The 19,654-nt window shown below is 42.3% G+C and overlaps 1 protein-coding gene across 2 annotated transcripts in view; it reads right to left on the minus strand.

The window, feature by feature from the left end:
* Positions 1 to 18,237, minus strand: part of nptnb (neuroplastin b) — a 30,524-nt gene extending 12,287 nt beyond the window's left edge. Inside the window, exons 1-3 of one of the 2 annotated variants that reach the window (XM_041938158.1) lie at positions 17,678 to 18,237; positions 5,342 to 5,689; positions 642 to 816 (exon numbers count right to left, since the gene is read on the minus strand). In XM_041938158.1, coding sequence (XP_041794092.1) covers positions 642 to 816; positions 5,342 to 5,689; positions 17,678 to 17,753 — 599 coding nt within the window. In that variant the 5' untranslated portion in view covers positions 17,754 to 18,237. The remainder of the gene's footprint in view (positions 1 to 641; positions 817 to 5,341; positions 5,690 to 17,677) is intronic. The other variant, XM_041938166.1, reaches the window with a different exon arrangement.
* Positions 18,238 to 19,654: the final 1,417 nt, after the last annotated feature.

Raw genomic sequence — 19,654 nt, forward strand, 5'->3', positions numbered from 1 at the left:
GTTTTTGTTTTAGCTAGATGCATAGGTATAGTTCAATATTTGGATTAAGGCAGAAATACGGCATCATTTTTTGAAAATCAAATGGGTGAGAAAGCCAGGAGTTTCCTGAGCATTGATCTCATCCTGTGGTGGTCTGGAGGTATTTGAAATAAACAGGGTGCCAGATTCAGCAGTGTTCTTCACAAGGTCTGCACAACTTGCAGTTATTTCAGTATATCGCTGATTGCTGAAAGAAAAAAAAAAGCTACAAATGATACACCTACTTCTTCATTTTAATGCCTTGTTTATTGATTGCTTTTGTAACTTGAAGCTTGAAGATGGCTGCGTGTACGATCTATGGGTTTTTGTCCCTCTCGGTGGATGGTAAATGGGCAAAACATGCACATTTAGTACTTATTGTAGAATGGAAAATGTGTGCAACACTATGGTCTGTGGTCTGACCTATATTTTATTCCTGCTCGTCAAGATTACCTCAGCATTGTTCTTTGCCTGCGTAGAAACTTTCATTTTACATGAAGCATTTAGATCAATTGCAGATGAATTGTCATTCACTTTCCGTTGCTGGGAGGTCTCATTGTCCGCACCGTCCTCTCTCCCAAAATATGTCCTACTTCCTTCATGGAGGGGAAGCTGTTTCTCACCTGTATAATGTGTTCCTCTGCTCTGTCCTCGTATTGACGATCTCCTGACCATTCTTCATCCAGAAGCTTTCCTTGTGGGGAGTTTGAGCAGTGGTGAGGTTACACTGCAGGGTAACTGGTTTACTTGTGCTGTCCGCTGACAGGATGATCTGATCAGAGGCATTGATCTTTGGTTCTGGAAGACAGAGACAGTCAAACCTTATCACAGAACTGGGGCTCAATGCTGTTTTAATGCTTCCTCCCATGGTGTAGTAGCTGTAGGCTGTATGCTGTTTTTATACGATCTGTGTAGGAGGGTGTCTATGAAGTGAAGACAACGGTGCACACAACAAATAAACAAAAGACATAGTTAGCACACGAAACAACTGGAATGCCTTGTATCAGCCATTTATCTTTAGAATAAAAAAGTAGTAATTTTTGGATGCATTAATTCCCTTAAATGCTACACCAACATTAAGAGAAATTACTTATAAAACATCTCCCTGATACAAACACAAATGAATCAAGTATTAATTTGATTGATTACACCTATCTCTTGTCATAGCAATGCAATAATGAAAGACTAGTACTGGTACTGTCACACAGTCTCCTGGAGGATACTGACAGATAGAAGATATACTGTAACTGATAGCTGCAGCAATTTTAATGTTTCATTGTAACAGAGGAAACTGAATGGGCTCCCAAAGCTGACCTACCCTTTGGAAGCTTACATGTAAATGTCATCAGAATATAGAAGTAAAAAAAAAGCCATGTATTTGGAGATGAACAGTCTTTTGACATTTTACATAACTGCTGAATGACGACCTAAATTACTTCACCCTCTGCATTGCTACACACTGGTTACTAAACAGTACCAGGGTCCATCTCTCAAGGAGGTTCAGGGAAGCAGGAGGCGTCATCTGAGTGCGAAGCGCCCTTTGCTCTGCCTCGAGTCGTAAAGCCTCCTCCACCCTGCCCCCGCCCACCCCCCCAACCATCCTCCTACTCCTCCTCCAGGGCGGGCCAACCATAGCAACGATGGAGCCCCCGAGGGGAGGAGCAGAGATGAGAAGCATCATAATCCTACTACTGGCTGCTGCTGCAAGGCCACTAGAAAAGCAAAAGGGAGGGGAGGGGAAAGGAGGGACACTGAAACTGGCAAGTGACTTCTATTAGCATTCATGGAACCGTCTTCTCGCAATTCTGTATACAACTCAATAGCTACGGGGATTTCTTTCCCCTCCCCCCAACATCTCTCTCTCCCCCACCAAGCAGAACCACATGTACTATTAATAGTATCTTAGAGACATGCATACACACACAACATGAGGTACATAAATTAACATTTAGCAAACACGGCACAGTGGTCCACAGGCAATTTAACCAGAAGGTTGTTTCTAGGACACCTTGTCACAGCTTAAAATCTGCTCGATAAGATATCGCCATATCAGAATGTAACCAAATATAGAATGTTGCTCGAAATGGAGCAAGATGTAGTGAAACCTGATCTCCCCTTTCCTCTTGCTGGTATTGTAATACAGCGCTGCTTTTAGATTGATATTGTATCCAATTACCTGACTGATGTTAGATAAAGGGTGTTGCTTTTTTAACATTATTGCATTATCAGCACAAATATTTTTTATATGCTTTACATCATCTGGTAGTTATTAAAGTACCAATTTTGAGTGAATATCAAGTAGAGCTGCATTCTGTTACATTTTGCCAAGATGTACTAAATCAGTTCAACTAAATAGCTCAGACATAGAAACCAACTTGGCAAGGTCTAAATTTGGAGGAGCATTATATCATTGTAAAAGGCAAGGCAGGCCTCAATTCATGATACTGTAGCACATTACAATAGAAAAAGTGCACCGCCAGAGAGATGTCCCAGGGTCTGTGCTGGCAGAGAGAGAATAGTGGGCCTCCTGAGCACGTGGTTGAGCTAAATGGTTTGAACCACTCATTCTTAATAAGGATATGCAGTTTTCATTACATTCTTGTGTCTAATTTAGAACACACATTTAAGTCACTTCAGTGCAACTTCACGTGCCATTACGGCCATAATGGTGCGTGAATTCCATTGTGCAAAGTCTCACAAATGTGTGCTTACTTTAAAGTGTGCAGTGTAGTCAAAGTCTATGTATAACTATATCTATGTAATAACTTCAGGATACTACATATAAAATCTATGAGTATGTATTTGAGTATGAAACACTCACCCCTAGTAGGCTTGAAAAGTGTCTGGAAAAGGTTTGAGTTTTACTTCTTCGCTGAGAAACCAGCTGTGTTCAGCTTGAACTTGTGGGCCACAATCAATTCCAAAAAGTTTTTCACACTGGAAATCTTGCAAACCACTCCTGCAACAGAATCCATCCCTCTGCTGTCTGTTTTGTATGTTCAGTTACATTCCAAACAGCCATTTGACCAAAATACAGCTAAACAAACTACTTCCATGGAAACTTTGGAGTTTCAAGGAGGGTGACGAAAAGGAAGTGCATAACAGAAGCACCGTATTTAGCAATATTTCTTCTTTTATGTCCTCTGTACAACCCACAATGATGCAGGAGTGGTTGGGAAGTTTATACAGATGTGACCCTTGGAATCAGGTTTAATCAAGATGAATTAAAGTTGACCACAGCTGCTGGTGTTTGTAGAAGAAATAGTGCAACATTTCGGGAAACATGCTCGTTTGCTTTCTTGCTGGCAGTTAAATGAGAAGATCAGTACAACTCTCATTTCTGTACACTGAATATGAAGCCACAGCCAGCAGCCTAGCATCTTAGTTTAGCATAAAAACTGGAAACGTGGGCGAAGCATCTAACCTGACTTTAGGAAGCCACTGCTCCCAGCCGAGAAACAGTCTGACACAGTAAAACCACAACATGTCCTTTTTACCCTTTGTATGGATTTAACAAACAACATACATAGCTTGGCTTTTACCCTTGGACAGGGCTAGACTAGCTGTTATGCTAAAATAAGCTAACTGGCTGCTAGCCATAGCTTCATATTTACTGTATAGACATGAGAGAGGCAAATGAGCGCGTTTCCCAAACTGTCCAAACATTATTTTAATATGTAAACAAAAGCTTTGGAGAGTTTCATATTCAAAAGATTTGAGCAGAATATCACTTTAAGAACATGTAGAAAGTACACGTTAAAAAGATGTACCTCCAGTAGATTTTATCCATGCATGCATGGGGGGTGGGATTCATCATTACAACTGCATCTATGTGGAAATCCAAAAGCTAATGGGAATATATTGCGACATAAATAGACTGATTCTCGGTAAAGTGATTTAGAGCGATTCACATTCACAAACTAAATTAAGCAAAAGGCCAAAACAAGACAATCAGACTTCAGCACGTTTCCCCAGCTTCAAACTATACATTCATATCAATGGGCTATCATATATAGCCTGTTATATACATGTAATAACTTTTACATGTATATGTGAAGAACATTTACTCCTCAGTAATGACAGAATATATTCAGTAGAAGGAAAGTCGAGAGTAGGAAACAGTCCTTCGCACTTGTTATAATCGTTTAAAGTGCATCAGCCCTCCACCTAATCAGATGGTGCTCACACAGAAATCAAAATTTGTCAGTCCAATCAGAAGAGTCAGCAAGGATCAAACTCCTCTAAGCTCCTCAGAGGGCTTCGCTATGACTAACAACATTCCACATCTCCCCGTGCTCCAGTGGGCAGAGCGCTGAAGCATGTACAGATTAGAAGGGTCCAGTTGAAATTCAGTTTGTTTGAATGTTTGTGCGCATGGAGCAGAGGGTTAAAGGATATAATGTCATTACTGATTCACACTCACACGCTGAATGGCTGAGAAGGCACAAGGTTACACAGTGCACAGGCAAGTCCAGAGAGACTGCTTTGTAGAAGTGAAACCTCTTGTCTCATCCGAATGAGAAATGAGACACTCTAGGCCAACACGTGGTCTTATCCTTTATTGGATTACCACACACAAATTTGAAAGTAGAAAATGTTTGCTTTTATCAGGAAAGAGTTGACAGCAGGAATCACTCTTTTACACCTTATCGGATCCCTCCTTGTGTCTTCTTACAGTCCCATTTACACTGTGCCCAGAGTGAGAAAGCCATATCAAAAGCACCATTACTTCAAAGCACCACTAGGTTTCCGCTGCATTTAGCAGGCAGGGCTTTGAAGTAAATAAAACAATCCACGCAACGCAAGATACACAACATAATGTTAAGGGAAGAAGTATCACAAATAAATCCAGGAATAGGAAATGGGTGAAATTAGGATACAGAGAAAAAGATAATGATTAGAATATTGCAAAAGGACACATGAGACAGTTAGAACAGAAGTTTGGTGTGGGAGGAAAGAGGGAAATGTAGATAGAGACTGGGTAAAGTTCCTGGGTTTGTGGTCATTTACAACAAGATGCTCGAGGGATTCTAGAAGAGACAGGGAGTTTACCGAGTTCAGTGGAAAAGAATGTAAATATTTATCTCATCAAATTATGAAACAAAATACAAAATGCAACCACTGGCATAAATGTTTTCCTTTAATACTTCTAGAGTAACCTAAAAATGCAAATGAATACACAACATGATTGGTGTTTGTTTTATCTCTGCCTGGCCAGTGGCCGCTGTGGTGAGGGTGGGCTCTGGAGAGGTTTTGTACGGGCTGGAGTGGTTGGGACAGGGTATTAGCAGTTCGTTCACCATCTAGGACATAGACCACTCACTCTGTAGCACCGAAATGGTGGCCTGGGCGCGGATCCAGGTGATGGCAGGGTTTTGTCGGAGGTCATTGCGCCTGGGGTCGTTGCTCGCTCGGCACTCATAGGTCCCAGAGTCCTCCAGTGTGAGGCGCGTGATGCCGAGCACACTGACCCCGTTGCTGCCGTAGGCCGTGTTGATGGATACCCGACGCTTGCGGGCTCCGTCCCACAGCTGCTTGAAGGAGTCAGCTCGGTTGATCTCAGCATACCACCACTGGATCTCTGGGGTGGGGTTACCAACCACGTCGCAGTACAGCTCAAAGGTGTCCCCCGTGAGCTTAGTCTCAGACATGGGCGACTTCACAAACCCAGCTGGAGAGGAAAAGTGTGTCGGGATGGCAGGGAAGGAAAGGGTAGAAGAGGGTTAGAGCAGCAGGAAAGTGTGGAAAGGCCAAGGGATGGAGAAGGAAATTAAATAGGATCAGAGTACATAAAAACAAAAGAGAGGATGATTAAAGCCAAACGAAAAAGAAGCAAGCCTCAAATCATCGATAGGTGAAAAAAGAAACGGTTAATGGTCGTCTTAATTCAGTCTGTCAGGGATCCCTGGCCCACTAAGGCCAAACATCTGTCAGACAAAGTCACAGTCAACAGTCCCAAGTCCATGCCAGCAAGTAGTGCTGGTGTTATGTGTTTTCTTTCTTTTCCCTTCCTTTGTCTGTTTCCCTCTCGGACTTAACCTTGTACAGATGAGATGCAAACAGACTAGTCATTAGTTGCAGTACATCAAATGCAGTACATGGGAAGCAAACCTTACCTTAAAATATCATAAAACACTAAATATATGTTAAAGGGGAGAACTACTTGCATATTTTCACTAAGCTGAGACTGTCTCATTAAGGATTTGTTAATCAGAGAGCCTTGTGATGTAGGTAAACAATCACACGAGCGACTCGCTGTGCCGCAGCAATCAGTGTCACCGCTCCTACTTGACCCCATTGACAAGAAAATTTCATACATTTGCTCCATACATTTGTCAGACCTGAAAAAGATTACATAGAAAAATCGTGTGATTCATCAAAATCAGAGGCTTGGAAATGTTCCACTTGAGCTCAAGTGTCACTCTGTCAGAGGGATGAACGCCACTTAAGAGTTATTTAAAGGTCCAGAGTTAGATGAATCTATTGACATAAATGGAATATAGTATTCATTAGTATGTTTTGGTTAGTCTACAATCATGTGAAAATAAACATTATTGCTTTTTCATTACCTTAGAATAAGCCCTTTATATCAACAGAGGGAGTGGGTCCTCTTCCACAGGGTCCGCCATTTTTCTACAGTAGCCCAGAGCGGACAAAGCAAACACTGACTCTAGAGAGGTCCTTTGGCATTTTTGGCGTTTGTAGCGGCCACCGTAGGGGAGAGTGAGGAGAGGAGCGATCTGCGTCCTCATCGCTAGATACCGCTAAATCCTACACACTGGACCTTTACCCTGCTGAATTAAAAGGTGCAATAATTTTCCCGAGTTAGTATATTATAGTATAGTTGGTGTTGTCTTACAAGTATCAGGTTGTTGCCTCTACTAAAGATTTTAGAAAGTTCAGAAGAATAAACCATCAATAAAATCTTGAAAGTTGGGCCTCAGGCAAAGGAACAAGTAATCCATGTTAGGTTCTGAAAATGGCATACTGTGGCCATATGCAATGCAACTCATTTATTTCATTTTTGATTTTTTTTTTGCAACGATTATATTTACAAGTCCTTCCCTGCTGTTCAATACTGGACTGTATACATATAAGCTTTAAGACGTTTCTATTAATTTTTTCATATACTACACATATTTCCTATAATCCATCAATCCATTTTCTAAGGCCGCTTATCCTGTTCAGGATCACAGGACGCTGGAGCCTGTCCCAGCACACATGGGTTAAGAGGTAGGGTACGCCCTGGACATGTCGCCAGTCTGTCACAAGGCTAACACATACAGACGGACAAACACATTCACACTCATATTCACACCTACGGGCAATTTAGAGACAATGGTTCACAAAACCTGCATGTCATTGGACTGTGGGAGTGAACCGGAGATCCTGGAGGAAACCTGTGGCCTTCTGGCACCACCGTCTCCCTGTAATTCTACTGATATTGTATCATGTTTAATAACCAAGTATGTTTTAAAACATATTGACTGGAAAGGAACATCAGTTTTAAAAGTCTGCAGTCTATGTATTATGGGAATATTTAGCTTGTGCAATTTAATCAGTTTAAAAACTGATGCCAATTCTTATAGTTTACCTTTTTTTTTTCTTCAAAGCTTGATGCCTATTAAAAGCAATTCATGGAATTCATCACACATAGATGTAACTGTATGTATGTATGTATGCATAAACCTAATCTCTTCATCCACATCAGCTTGTGCTGGTAACGCCAGAAATTAGGTCAGGCAGCTTTCACTTTAGATAAGATGGACTCTAACAGCAGGTTTTCAAAATTCACATGTGGTCACAGCGGAATAAAATAGTTCCACCCGTTTCTTCATAAACACGGAATCACATACAGTTGATTTGTGCTTTTAAAGCAAAATTAACTTCATTTAAGTAACATGTGGACCCTGGCTATGCACGAATATCCTGAGTATGTCACACAACTGTCATTTAATCTTAGGGAGTTGGGCAAAACACTCCCTTTTTTCTAACTACCTTACAGCTAGGTGGAGGAGGAAACACATTTAAATCTGAAACGCTGAGGAATTCATAATAAAACATGATCCATGAGCAGTATTACCACAACTGAGTGTACCATGCTGTGTCTGCGCCTGATTCGTGACCTTGTTTTACATCAGTAGTTAGTCCAACAATACACTGCCGGCCTTAATGAACCCCATCAAATGACAGATCACCTGGACTACAGACACTATTCTCTGCCTCCCCCGCAGCCTGTCAGCTGTAAACCACATGTGCTTAAATAAATCAGGAAAAAAAAAACACACCACCTTAGCTCAGCCCCGAACTGTCATAGAGGAAATGGGAACAAAGAGCCTGTGGTCTCTTTGAGTGTTAGACTGTGTTGTGTCTAAATACAACAGCTTACAGGCCCTCCCAGATCTGTCTGCCCTGCTCAGAGTAATGTATCATAAGCACATGAACAGATAAGCCTGAGGAAGCCTGAGGAAGGAGTGTAAACAACTACAGTATTCAGCTCACTCCCCCAATGAAGCCACTTAGGTTTCATTTAAATAATAGCATTGAAAGTTTAACTGCCTGGTGACAATAAACAGAGTTCACAAGGTGTACATGGTTTATGGTGGCCTTTTTTATAGTACAATATGAGATGGTGTGTGTGTGTGTGTGTGTGTGTGTGTGTTAGGCTTGAGAGCATTATTCTCTGTGCACTGGACTCAAACAGGCTGTCAAAGTACAGGCAAAATATTTAGCATACTTAACAATAAATGCATTTTAGTAAGTGCCATGGTAACAAGTCTCTTGCCCAACACCAGTTTGTGACTCACAGCCATATGACAATACATTAAATGACAGGAAAGAGAAATAAAAAAAAATGCACTCTTCCTGCAAGGAGATGTGTCTGAGGATATCTGGTGCTTACAACTTGTGTTTCTATGTGCGATGCCTAGAGATACGCAGAGTAATTAGCATTTGTTTCTTTTCTCTGGAAACATCTGGGCCCATCCAGCTCACCACATAATCCCGGAGGGTGAATCCAAGCCTAACCGCCTACACTGCTACAGCAATATTTCAATTTGACAGAACATTTACTATGGCATTCTGTACCATGATTGTGGGAATGACAGTAAATTGGCTTGGCACATGGCACAGAAAGCTATTGTCAGTCATGCACAAGTGCTTATAATCACAGTATAGTATCTGCTTTAAAAAAAGGAATGAATGCTCTCCAAGGTGGTGGCTAATTAAATCAGAAAAAGGAACAGATGACTTGATTTAAATTGAGGCTCAGGCAGGTTCTGTGGAGATACACACACAGAACAAACTACAGACAACACTTGGCCAATGAGCAGACCCATTTTTGTGTTGTTTAAACACTGAGCTTCTGCTGGGAGTGAAAACAAAACCATAGACTGTATAAAAGGAGAGATATCACCCGTTGGTTTGTGGACTACCGTTTTGAAGCCTGCAGCTTGGCATTTTAGCCATCGCCATCTTGTTTTTTCGGAGCCAGAACTGACCACCTCTGGACGCGAGGGTGGAGCTGGGGAGGAGGGGGTGCATCTGACTAATATGACACACTGTGATAGGGTCAAAGCTCTAAGGCGAAAACACAGACAACACCCAAAAGCACGTTCAAGGCTATTCACAACCCTGATTCCAAAAAGGTTGCGACCCGGTAAAACATGCAACATATATTTGTTTGACCTCATCAACTTCATTGATTTGTAAATATCTGCTTATTGTGAATCTGATGCAGCAACATGTTTCTAACGTTGGGACAAGAGCAACAAAAGACTGGGAAAGTTGTGGAATGACCCAAAAAACACCTGTTTGGATCATTCCACAGGTAAACAGGTTGATTGGTAACAGGTGATAGTATCATGATTGGGTATGAAAGAAGCATCCTGGAAAGGCTCAGCTGTTCACAAGCGAGGATGGAGGGAGGTTCACCACTTTGTGAATACATGATTGTATAAAGGATGTTACTACATGGGCTCAGGAACACTTCATAAAACTGTGGTTGGTAAACACAGTCCGTTTGCAAATGATTGCATTCTGTTATTATTTACGTTTTACGCAACGTCCCAACTTTTTTGGAAAAGAGGTTGTAAATGTACACAGTGACATGGATACACATGGCTATGCCTCTATCCAGACTGACAGGTCGCCGTGGTAGCAACTTGTCAATCACACGGTAGCCACACCCTAAATCATACGCTGCTTTACTGACTGTTTTACTCTACATGGGACCATAACCTAAAAATTGAACATCATGCTGTATTGAAGAATACTTGAAACTAGTGTTTGAGACCATAAACTCATCAGAAGAAGTAGGATCATTTTCACATAGGCTTACACACTACTGCTGGCCCTTAGAAAGAATGCATTCTTCTCTTTTCATACCCGCAGGCTACTTCTATGTCTTTTATATAGTCCATGAACAAAACACCGAGCAGCCAGCCGGTACTCATTCATTTCAAAGACATGCTAGGAGACAAGAAGTGACAAAGAGAGGGGCAATGGATGATGGACAGATCTCAGCACGTTCTGCATGTTATCATCTTACGTTACAAGATATCTTATACTATTGTATGTTGTATTTATATGTGTGGTGAGCACAGTAAAACTTTTAGGGCCACAGCAGCAAGTAAGTCTTATTTATTGATTGTTCAGATGTTTTAAATTTCTCAATATATTGTTTCATCCAAAAATGTCAGTAAAAAATGCCCTTCCATATTTCACAAAGGCCAAGGTGATGTATTAAGATTGATAGTTCTATTTCTCTTGCAGTTTTTCTTGGTAAATTACTTCAACAACGAATCTCTAATCAAAATAGTTGATTTTATGAGCTAATGAATGCATCAATTTGAAAAGCTAAAGACACGTAGGCTAAATCTTCATTAAAGTTTTGGTAGGCGATCACCTTAAAGCTCTGCAGAGCCTGTAGAAATGCAGATCAGGCCTCCGCTCACTGTTTACTCCACCTAAACTCCAACATTTGAGTATCAAATAGTTGCTCTCTGTAGGTTTTAAAGGTAGCTCTGAAAACCGGGTTGCTTGGTCCTTCACATATATACTCGCAACATTAAATGGCCAGCCATTTGCTGAAGTTGCTAAAGGTAGCTAATTGCTTATGACTGCGGACATAACGTGGGGGTCTTCTCTTTTGAACTAATCCTTCCTACTGGCTGCTGTTGTTGTTTATTGTAATGTTACACGTTATATTGTCTTTACACATCTAGAAGACCATCATAATGCTTTGGCCCACCCAAATGAATCCAAACCAAAATATTAGCCGTGCAGACCTTGCTGTTGTGCCACAGTAAACTGGGGAGTGTTACATCACTAAATGCAGTGTTCTCAAAACAATATTGGATAGGATAGTTTAAATAAGGCTAGCATCTACAATTGCATGCATGCAGAGGCGTGGTTGCAATGGTGGCATGTGTGTAATCGAACCAAGGAGGTCAAACGTTTTTTATGGGCAGACGGTTTAGCAGAAATATTCAACACAAACATCAAAAAGTCCTTCGCAGTGCTGTGTCTTGCTTTACACGCTTTAGCTCACTTTACTCCCATATGGCATGCGCACAATGGTATCACAAAATAACCTGCAGTTTTCCGTGGCGAGCGCCGTCTTAGGCTGCATGGAAGCCACGGTCATTACAGCCTCCATACTCCACTGATGTAGGTAGAGAAGAGAGCTCCCCTGAGGACTGACAGCAAGCCACACACCACCACCATGCAGCCTGAGAGTGAGTCAGCTACCTTCCTACAACCTGGATCCCCATCCGCATCCCACAACACAGACAGTGAATGCGGCGTATAGGAAACCCCCTGGGGCCACTGAACTGGTTTTGTGCTAGGCAGTGTGTGTGTTTGAATTTGCGGTTGCATCTGTGTTGTACCTGCATAGTACTGTGACACATATCTGTGCCTTAACAGGTCACTTGTATGACACAACACAACAGTTGTGACAGTAGTTTATATTTCAATATCCTTCACTCACAGTTTAATGATGGGCATATGAATGTAGAATCTGTAAGGGACAAGATTTTGGTATCGGATGAGTTCTGGTTTCCACTTGTAGTCCGGCTAGTATTGACCATTTTACGTGTGAGCGGGCTTGGTTGCATACAGGTAAACAGCATGTTTGAAGAGCAAAAGAGGCAAACAAGAATCAAGGAATTGGGATATAACTTAGTGGCTGATCTTGGTGACATTTAAAGGCCTCCCATACCACACAGGTGCTTTCATTTATTCAAGCTGATTTAGACCTTACTCAGGTTCAGGTTGGGCAGAGCTATCCTTGGAGTGCGCCACTAATCTCCAAATACCTAAAAGAATCACAAAGGTGTAAGCTGCCCGGTCCTAACAGGTGTCACAAAACAAATAAGGCAAGCGTGGGAGCTGTCACTCAAACAACGTCTGTGCACACCCACACAATTCAGAGAAAAGGTCGCGTTAGGCCGAGGTGAGAACACTGGTGTAACTGTACGATGGGTGTCTAGATCAGCCACAATATGTTGATATTTTGTCGCATTACGTATTTAATGATCCAGTCTAACAGATATGTTTTTGTGTTCCATCATGATTTCTGCACTTCTTTTTATTTACCTAAGAGCAGTTGACACTTTTTGACAAGTTAAACACTGTGAGAGTTCAATACGCTTTATAATTACCTATTATATAATACTGACATAAAATTTTAGCATTTTTACAGTCGACATTTTTAGAGGAATTTCCTTCCTACCAAAGACCCAGTAGTTTCTGTTCATTTCAGTGAAGTATTGTAGCAACATGTTTGACATAGGGCATAACCTCCATTGTACGTCCTGTTTTTATATTCTTTTAACAGTTTTTCTTGTTTGCCAGCTGAAAAAGCACGGCGTTCACTCACTGTGCATCTGGAAAATCACACCAGAAGCCGAACGATACTTCTTTAGACTGAGTGTGTTGGATAGGTATATTAAAATGCTGTCCAGCTGCTGAAACTCACACTGATCGCAACTGAATTACCCAACCCACTTTGCAAAGTTATGAATAAATACATATATTGTTCTACATGTTTACGCTGATGAATTACATGTGTCAGCCAAGTTTCAAGTCTCTGCAAGTCCATATTCATATATGCTAAAATGAATGTAAAGCAGTGTATGCATGGACAGTAGGTGTTTGCTAAATGCTTAGTAGCAATGTGAAGAACATGACATGGTTTTTGGATAAGAGACTAATATGCAAAACACCCAGTGTAGGTCCTAGAAGGCCATTTTCTGTCCCTGCAAACAAAACAGTTATATCAATATTTGTACTAGCATGCAGGCTAAATGCTATTCAGTGTGTAGAAGTCACCTTGTTTCCAGCTCAGTTTAGATGTAATACTGTTATGCCCATACACTAATAGTTAAAAAACAGCTTATTTTCTAAGACAAATTACAGTCATTAAGTATTCATGTAAGAACTTCCAATACCCTTGAAATACACTTTGTAGATGTGATGTGTAGTGTGCAGCTAAATTTGTGTCAGAGAGGCTGTGATGATGTATAACCCCGAACACTGATGACAGAGAGGTTACAGTTTCCCTCACTGACTTTATCACATCGCTGATAATACCTCATTTGACGTGACTGCAATGGAGCAAAATATCGACATTCTTCGCAAAGCTGAATTTCCAGAAAAAAGGAGGCATTGGGCCGACCGCTTCCGTTTTACTGGTAATACTTGAGTCTGTCATTCAGATCACAGAGGAGAGGCAACAGTTTAATGAGATTTAAATCCCAATAACCCCTGTGCTGGGTAGAAATGCTCTAATCCCATCCTCTAATCACAACCAGAGAGCCCTTCCTATTTCTCTTTCAGAGGTCAAAACAAGGGACTTCAAATAATTTGATGTAAAACCAGAGACGCATGGAGAAAGATGCATCTCACTCTCATCATCGCAATAACAATAATTCTAAAAATAGAACAGCCACACCTCTAGGAGAGTGTCCTCCACTACTCACTGTTTTCTGCAGGGGTGACAAATTATATTCCCCAACCTCCCACATGCTTCAAAGTATTATGATTTGTCATCTTAAATGAATGAATCTGGTTTTCTGAATATCAGCTGGCATCAGCCTCTAGGTGAAAAAAGCGACTTTGTGTCCGCCGGGTCACTGGTTTAAATAGCCAGTCCGCTGGGACAAAGCGGGCCAGGTATACACGAGTGTATCCTCTCTGAGTATTCTGTTCCCGAGCTGCTCTTGTGCAGCACTCTTAACCTGTTCCAGCACGGCAGCCGGGGTCGAGGCTAAATTGGGGAACTTCCAGCTGCGAATGTGTGTAACTGTATGAATGTGAAGCAGGCTGCATGCATGCTCAGCAAAAAAAAAAAAAACCCAGCCTTGACATATCACTTTAAAAAGGAGAAATCATTGCTCACCTTACAGTTGTGCATCAGTATATACCTGCAGTGTGTTTTGTACTGTGTGATGCTGCTCCTAATCAGTGCAGCCCATATCAGATTTCACAGTGGGCAAGCATGACTCAGTGTAAATGCTGGCTTGAGTCCTACAGCATATTTTCCAGACTCACGAATGTACCTTTGTCCAGAGCCTGGACAGAAATGTGATAATGGACAAGCTGCTGCATCATAGAGGTCTACTGATTGAATGGTATGTCACTGTAAAATGCTCTTGGTAATCCAGTAGTGACATAGAAAATAATTAAAGGGCTGTATATTCACAAAAAAATGCATATTGTATTGTGTATATTGCAATACATGTGGGCATGGCTTTCTCTCCATCATGTCTTCATACTTCAATTGTGTAACCTTAACAACGTTTGCTTTGGTTGTGCTCAGCCTTAAGCAACTACTAACCTTAGTGTTGTAACCACTTAAATGAAATAAAACATAGATAGTTATCTATTACCACGGCAGCAATTATACCAGATAAAGGTTGTCTTGACATGGTCTGCATGTTAAGATTTACACAGGCACTGATAATACAACAGCAGAGTTGGCAGCAGGAGAGCAGGCTTCAAGCTTCGTAGGGGAAAATTATGTAAGACATAAATGCACTTCCTCAGGTCAGCCCCAGCCACCTTCTCAACAGCCTTTCTTTTCTTTGCATAAAGATCACATCATCTCGCAGCTCAAATAGTTCACAGCCACCTAGCGAGTCTTTAGAAGGCTGTGCAGCTGTGCACAAGGAGGCCGTCCATTAAGAGTTAATGAATTCACTTTCACAAAAGGACCTTAAAGCCACAGTTCTCAGTGCTGTGTCTCGGTGGTAAAAATAGAAACAAGGCAGAATGGACGGATGCTATTTACAGTCCTCCGAATATCTGTCGCAGAAGCCGGCCACCTATAGTAGGCCTACTTTTCCCTGAGCAAGAGGTAATAATGGCATGAATTCCCTCTGCTTCTTAGATCCAGTGATTACTCCTCAAGCACTTATAATTATTATTCTCCCCATGCCACTGCCTGAACTCTGTAATATCACAGGAAAATCTAGGATTGCATAAGAAGCCATGCACCGATTGCCCTTAATCTGAACTGTGAGAGAGAGAATCAAAATGGCTTTTGGATGCATGCGATGTGAGCAAACATCAGAATATTACCAACCAACTGTAGCTTATTACGACTGGGATCAAACCTGTAACGAACGCCGGGTGTCTGTGGATTGCCTGTCAATTTAGGATTTGCATTCAAAACAGGCAAAGCGCAGACACATGCAGTGAGTGCGTGGCACCAGTCTGTCTCCCACTGACCCCTGGCTCTGTGTGTCTGTGCGTGAGGGACTTTCTGTGGCGTGAACTCGGCCTCAGACAGCGGGCACTGACACTGGGCAAAGACCACAGGAAGTGCTTGGAATGCCTTCGCTCGAACTTTATCAAACAATAGAGGGCTTATTGGGTATTTGATTTTCCAGATAGCAAGATCAGAGAACGCCTCGCTGTGCACACTCATACTCAAAGTGCCTTCGAGAAATTAAGAAAGAAGAAAGAAAGGAATTTGGGGATAATATTTTGTTACATAACTGGTATTTTTGGTAGTGGTATTTTAGGTTTTTTTGCCTCCTTACAAGCTGAAGACGTAGGTTGCTTCTGTACTTTCTTGTAAAATGACCTAAATTTTACTTATTGTGCTTCTTTCATTTCTGAATATTGTGTTTTACTTCAACATAGTTTAACACAAAAATAGTGCAACTGTTCCAATATATTTTAGTTCTTTGGTTATTTAGACTTAATCTTGAACATTTTCCTTTGCAAATCTTTGCAAAAATAAATCCTTAAAAGGTGCTGGAGTGAGGTTTTATGCAACCTCCTCCTTCCATCATCAAAATACATGTCTTATTAAGACTTGCATAGTGGGTGTCTGATTATCCCACAGAAAGGACGAGGTGGACATTAAGCATTGAAATATGCAGAGCAAATCTGAAAAGGAGATTAGATCATGTCAGGGATATTGATTCGTCAACACGGGGCCCTTGACATGTGGGCATAGAAGCTTCTTAAGTGACATGAATACAGGCAGTGGTTGTATCGTTAACAACAACTTGAAATAGACTGATTCCATTAAAGCGCCCACATCTTCACAGCCGTGTCAGAGCTGCTCAAGGGACCTATTGAGGTTATTTGAAAAATTTAAAAATAAAGACTCAAAAGATTCCACTTTCATTTTATGAATGGCTGCTGATTTGTGCGGCCCTGTGGCTGATGTGATTCAACCGAATTTGAAGTCAGGACATGCTGTATCAGAGGACGGCCTGAAACACCCAACAGCATGTTGCTGACATTTACTTAAACCAAATCACGTCAGTCTTATTATGATTAATGCACAGCGAACTCCTGCAGTGAAAGTCACTGGAATCCCGAACGGCCAAATCGCTTACTCCTTCCCTTTGAATGTTTGGAAGAAACATCTGGCGCTCAAACATGTCTGGCAATCAGAAAAGAAAATAAAGATGTTACTTGTGCATTTAGTTCTGCAGTAACTGCAGACTGGATCAGAAGGGCAGGAAAGAAAGCTCCAGTCATGCCAGCCTGACAGGAAATGTGGTATAATAGTGGAGTAGTTTTGTCAGATAGATGCACAGGGCCAGCGCTGTGATACAGAAGGGCCTTGTATTTAAAGCACTCAGCACACTCTGGGAGAGCCTTTAGTGTGTTTGGTGATGATAATATGTTACTGGATCAGCATCCAGAGCAGGTTAGTCTTGCTTGACACGCTCTGCTATCCAACCCCTGTTAACAAACTGGCAGCCTGAGGCTACCCACAGGCCGCTTCTATGTGTAAATATCCTGAACTAGTTGAATGAAGGTGCAGACCTCAGATATTAGGCAGCATATGCATCTGAAGTGCAGTTCATTCCCCCTGCAGACACACCTGCACTGGACAGCTGTAAAATAACCTTGCAACCATGTCACAGCAACGTCACTTTCCGTCCTGTTTTCTTAGTTGAGAGTTCCGTTAAGGTTACATCATGTGGTCAGCTATTGATTCAGATTTGTTGGTGTCTCACTCTGGCCTTGTTGTCGAGATGCGTGAAACTACAGTAGTAGCCTTTTAACGCAGTCATTCTCAAAATCCTCGCTAGGCACAGCTCCGCTCGGGCGTCTTCACACAAGTCAAGTCACTTTGCCTCAGTGCGCGCTGTTTACAATCGTGCCACGGTCACATCTGTTTTCTTACCGTTTTGAGCCGAGGTGAAAGGCACCATCAAGTTCCCCATAAGGACCACCGCCAGCATCGCTGCGTTAGGATGCATCGTCGGGGCTCGATGAGAGAGCAGGGTCTCGGTCGGACGAATGTGGGAGGAGAGATCGTGTATTTATCACAAGATCTAGAGAGATGGGCCCAGCATAGCACCGGGTTCGTAAAAAAAAAAAAAAGCCAGCCGAGGATGATTAAAAAAAAAAAATGTATGCAGACGTCTCCCCTGATTCAAAGACCTTTCGAGGACAGCGGTGGGTGAAAGGTCCGGGACGAGGCCAGCGGCTCACGGATGCCGATGTGCGGCCATAGGCGGTGAAGGAGCCTCGTCGGATTGCGGAGGAGAGGTCTCTGGATGTCAGGAAGATTGTCCACAGTGTAGTTCTGAAGACTCAAAGATGCGCAGACCGATGCGCATTTGCGCTCTCACGGTCACGGCTCGGTGATCGGAAATGAAAGTAGCGCACAAACGGTTCCCGACGGATAGTGATGCAGCCGAAGCATAAGTCTGGTCCAAAAAGAGGGACAGATGCTGGTAGGACACCAGCAGCAGCAACGACGAGCTGCGCGTGCCCTATGCGCTCACGACCGTGGACACACACACACACACGTATGTAATTGATGTTTGTGAGCTCAGGCGGTTATTATGCGCCTCGTCAGTCTTCATTTCCTTGTCACTTCAATTTATTTTTTTTTATAAGGTGACAGGTGCGCATTTTCATCATCTGCCATTCACAGAATGTTGTTCCTGCTCGTGCAGTATTTACTGAACTGTCGGTGACTGCAGTCACAGCCTGGCCTGTATGATTCCCTCACTCTCAGCTCAACAGCTCTGGCAATATTGATGTAAATATGAGCTCTCGGTTCATTTATCACCAGGGGTCAAGTCAGACACGTCTTACAGGCCAGATGCGGGTAGTTACATTTAAAAACTTGCAGCGGTTGTGCAGTTCGGTCCCATCTTTCCAAGCCTATTTCACAGTGCCTGAATACTTTCTCCCGTCAGGTTTTAATGTGAGGAGATTATGGCGATGCTCTTGAGCTCGCTGAGGTCATTTATAAATTATGTCATCACATCAGTGGCCTGGGTGTTCTCAAGCTGTACGCGCTACATCCTCCTGAAAGTTCAACATGGCCTCCTGTAATCCTCTCTGTCGTCAGTCTGCGCTGCTACACGGGCGACCTCGTGTGGCCAGTTGAGGGAAACAACAGAGTCAGTGTGCATCTCATTTTTTAATTGCAGACAGTTGCAGCAAATAAACCAAAAAACACCTGAGCCCTTGGCACATTTAGAGGTAGGCTTGTAGCTGCATGAGCTAAATTCAGTGACCTTTTCTGTAATTGTAATGACAACGTGTAACATTTCTCTCTGTTGTTTGGTTTTAGTGAAAGTCTGGGCCTGTAACTTGATTCTTCATTGTAAAGGCTCGCCCTTTGACATATGCCTGCGCCTCCATGAATGTTTTTTTGCTGGACTATTGCAAATGGCCAGTCTGTGCACAGCTGCAGAACAAACTTCCCTCCACTTTACAGCCCTCCCTCCAGTTTGTCCATGGGAGACCACATTTAAAATGTAACCCCACCTGAAACCTCGCGCAGGCCAATCAGCTAGAGCAATGTCAGAGCAGACGGCACACCCTCCTTTGTTCAAAGCCAATCAGAGTGGAAGTGTGGCATTTTGCCCGAGGGGAAAACTTACCCCTGGATGCGTTAATTACGCATCACTTAGCTGTTGCCAATGTGTTCACAACGGTGGACCCTCTTTTGGGCTTTTTACAACGATTGTCTTCATTTCTCGGTCAATCTAGTATGGAAAGTAGACAACAATGGCTTACCAGGCTGAAAAATGAACTTAGCAACAGTCCTCTGGTATCAAATGTGGCTTTTGGCTTTATCCTCATGGGACTAGAGAAGCTGGTGGAGCTGGAGTTTGAGTGTCCTTGCAACCCTACATGG

The sequence above is a fragment of the Chelmon rostratus genome, chromosome 1 (genome assembly GCF_017976325.1).
Source record: "Chelmon rostratus isolate fCheRos1 chromosome 1, fCheRos1.pri, whole genome shotgun sequence".
Classification (NCBI taxonomy): domain Eukaryota; kingdom Metazoa; phylum Chordata; class Actinopteri; order Chaetodontiformes; family Chaetodontidae; genus Chelmon; species Chelmon rostratus.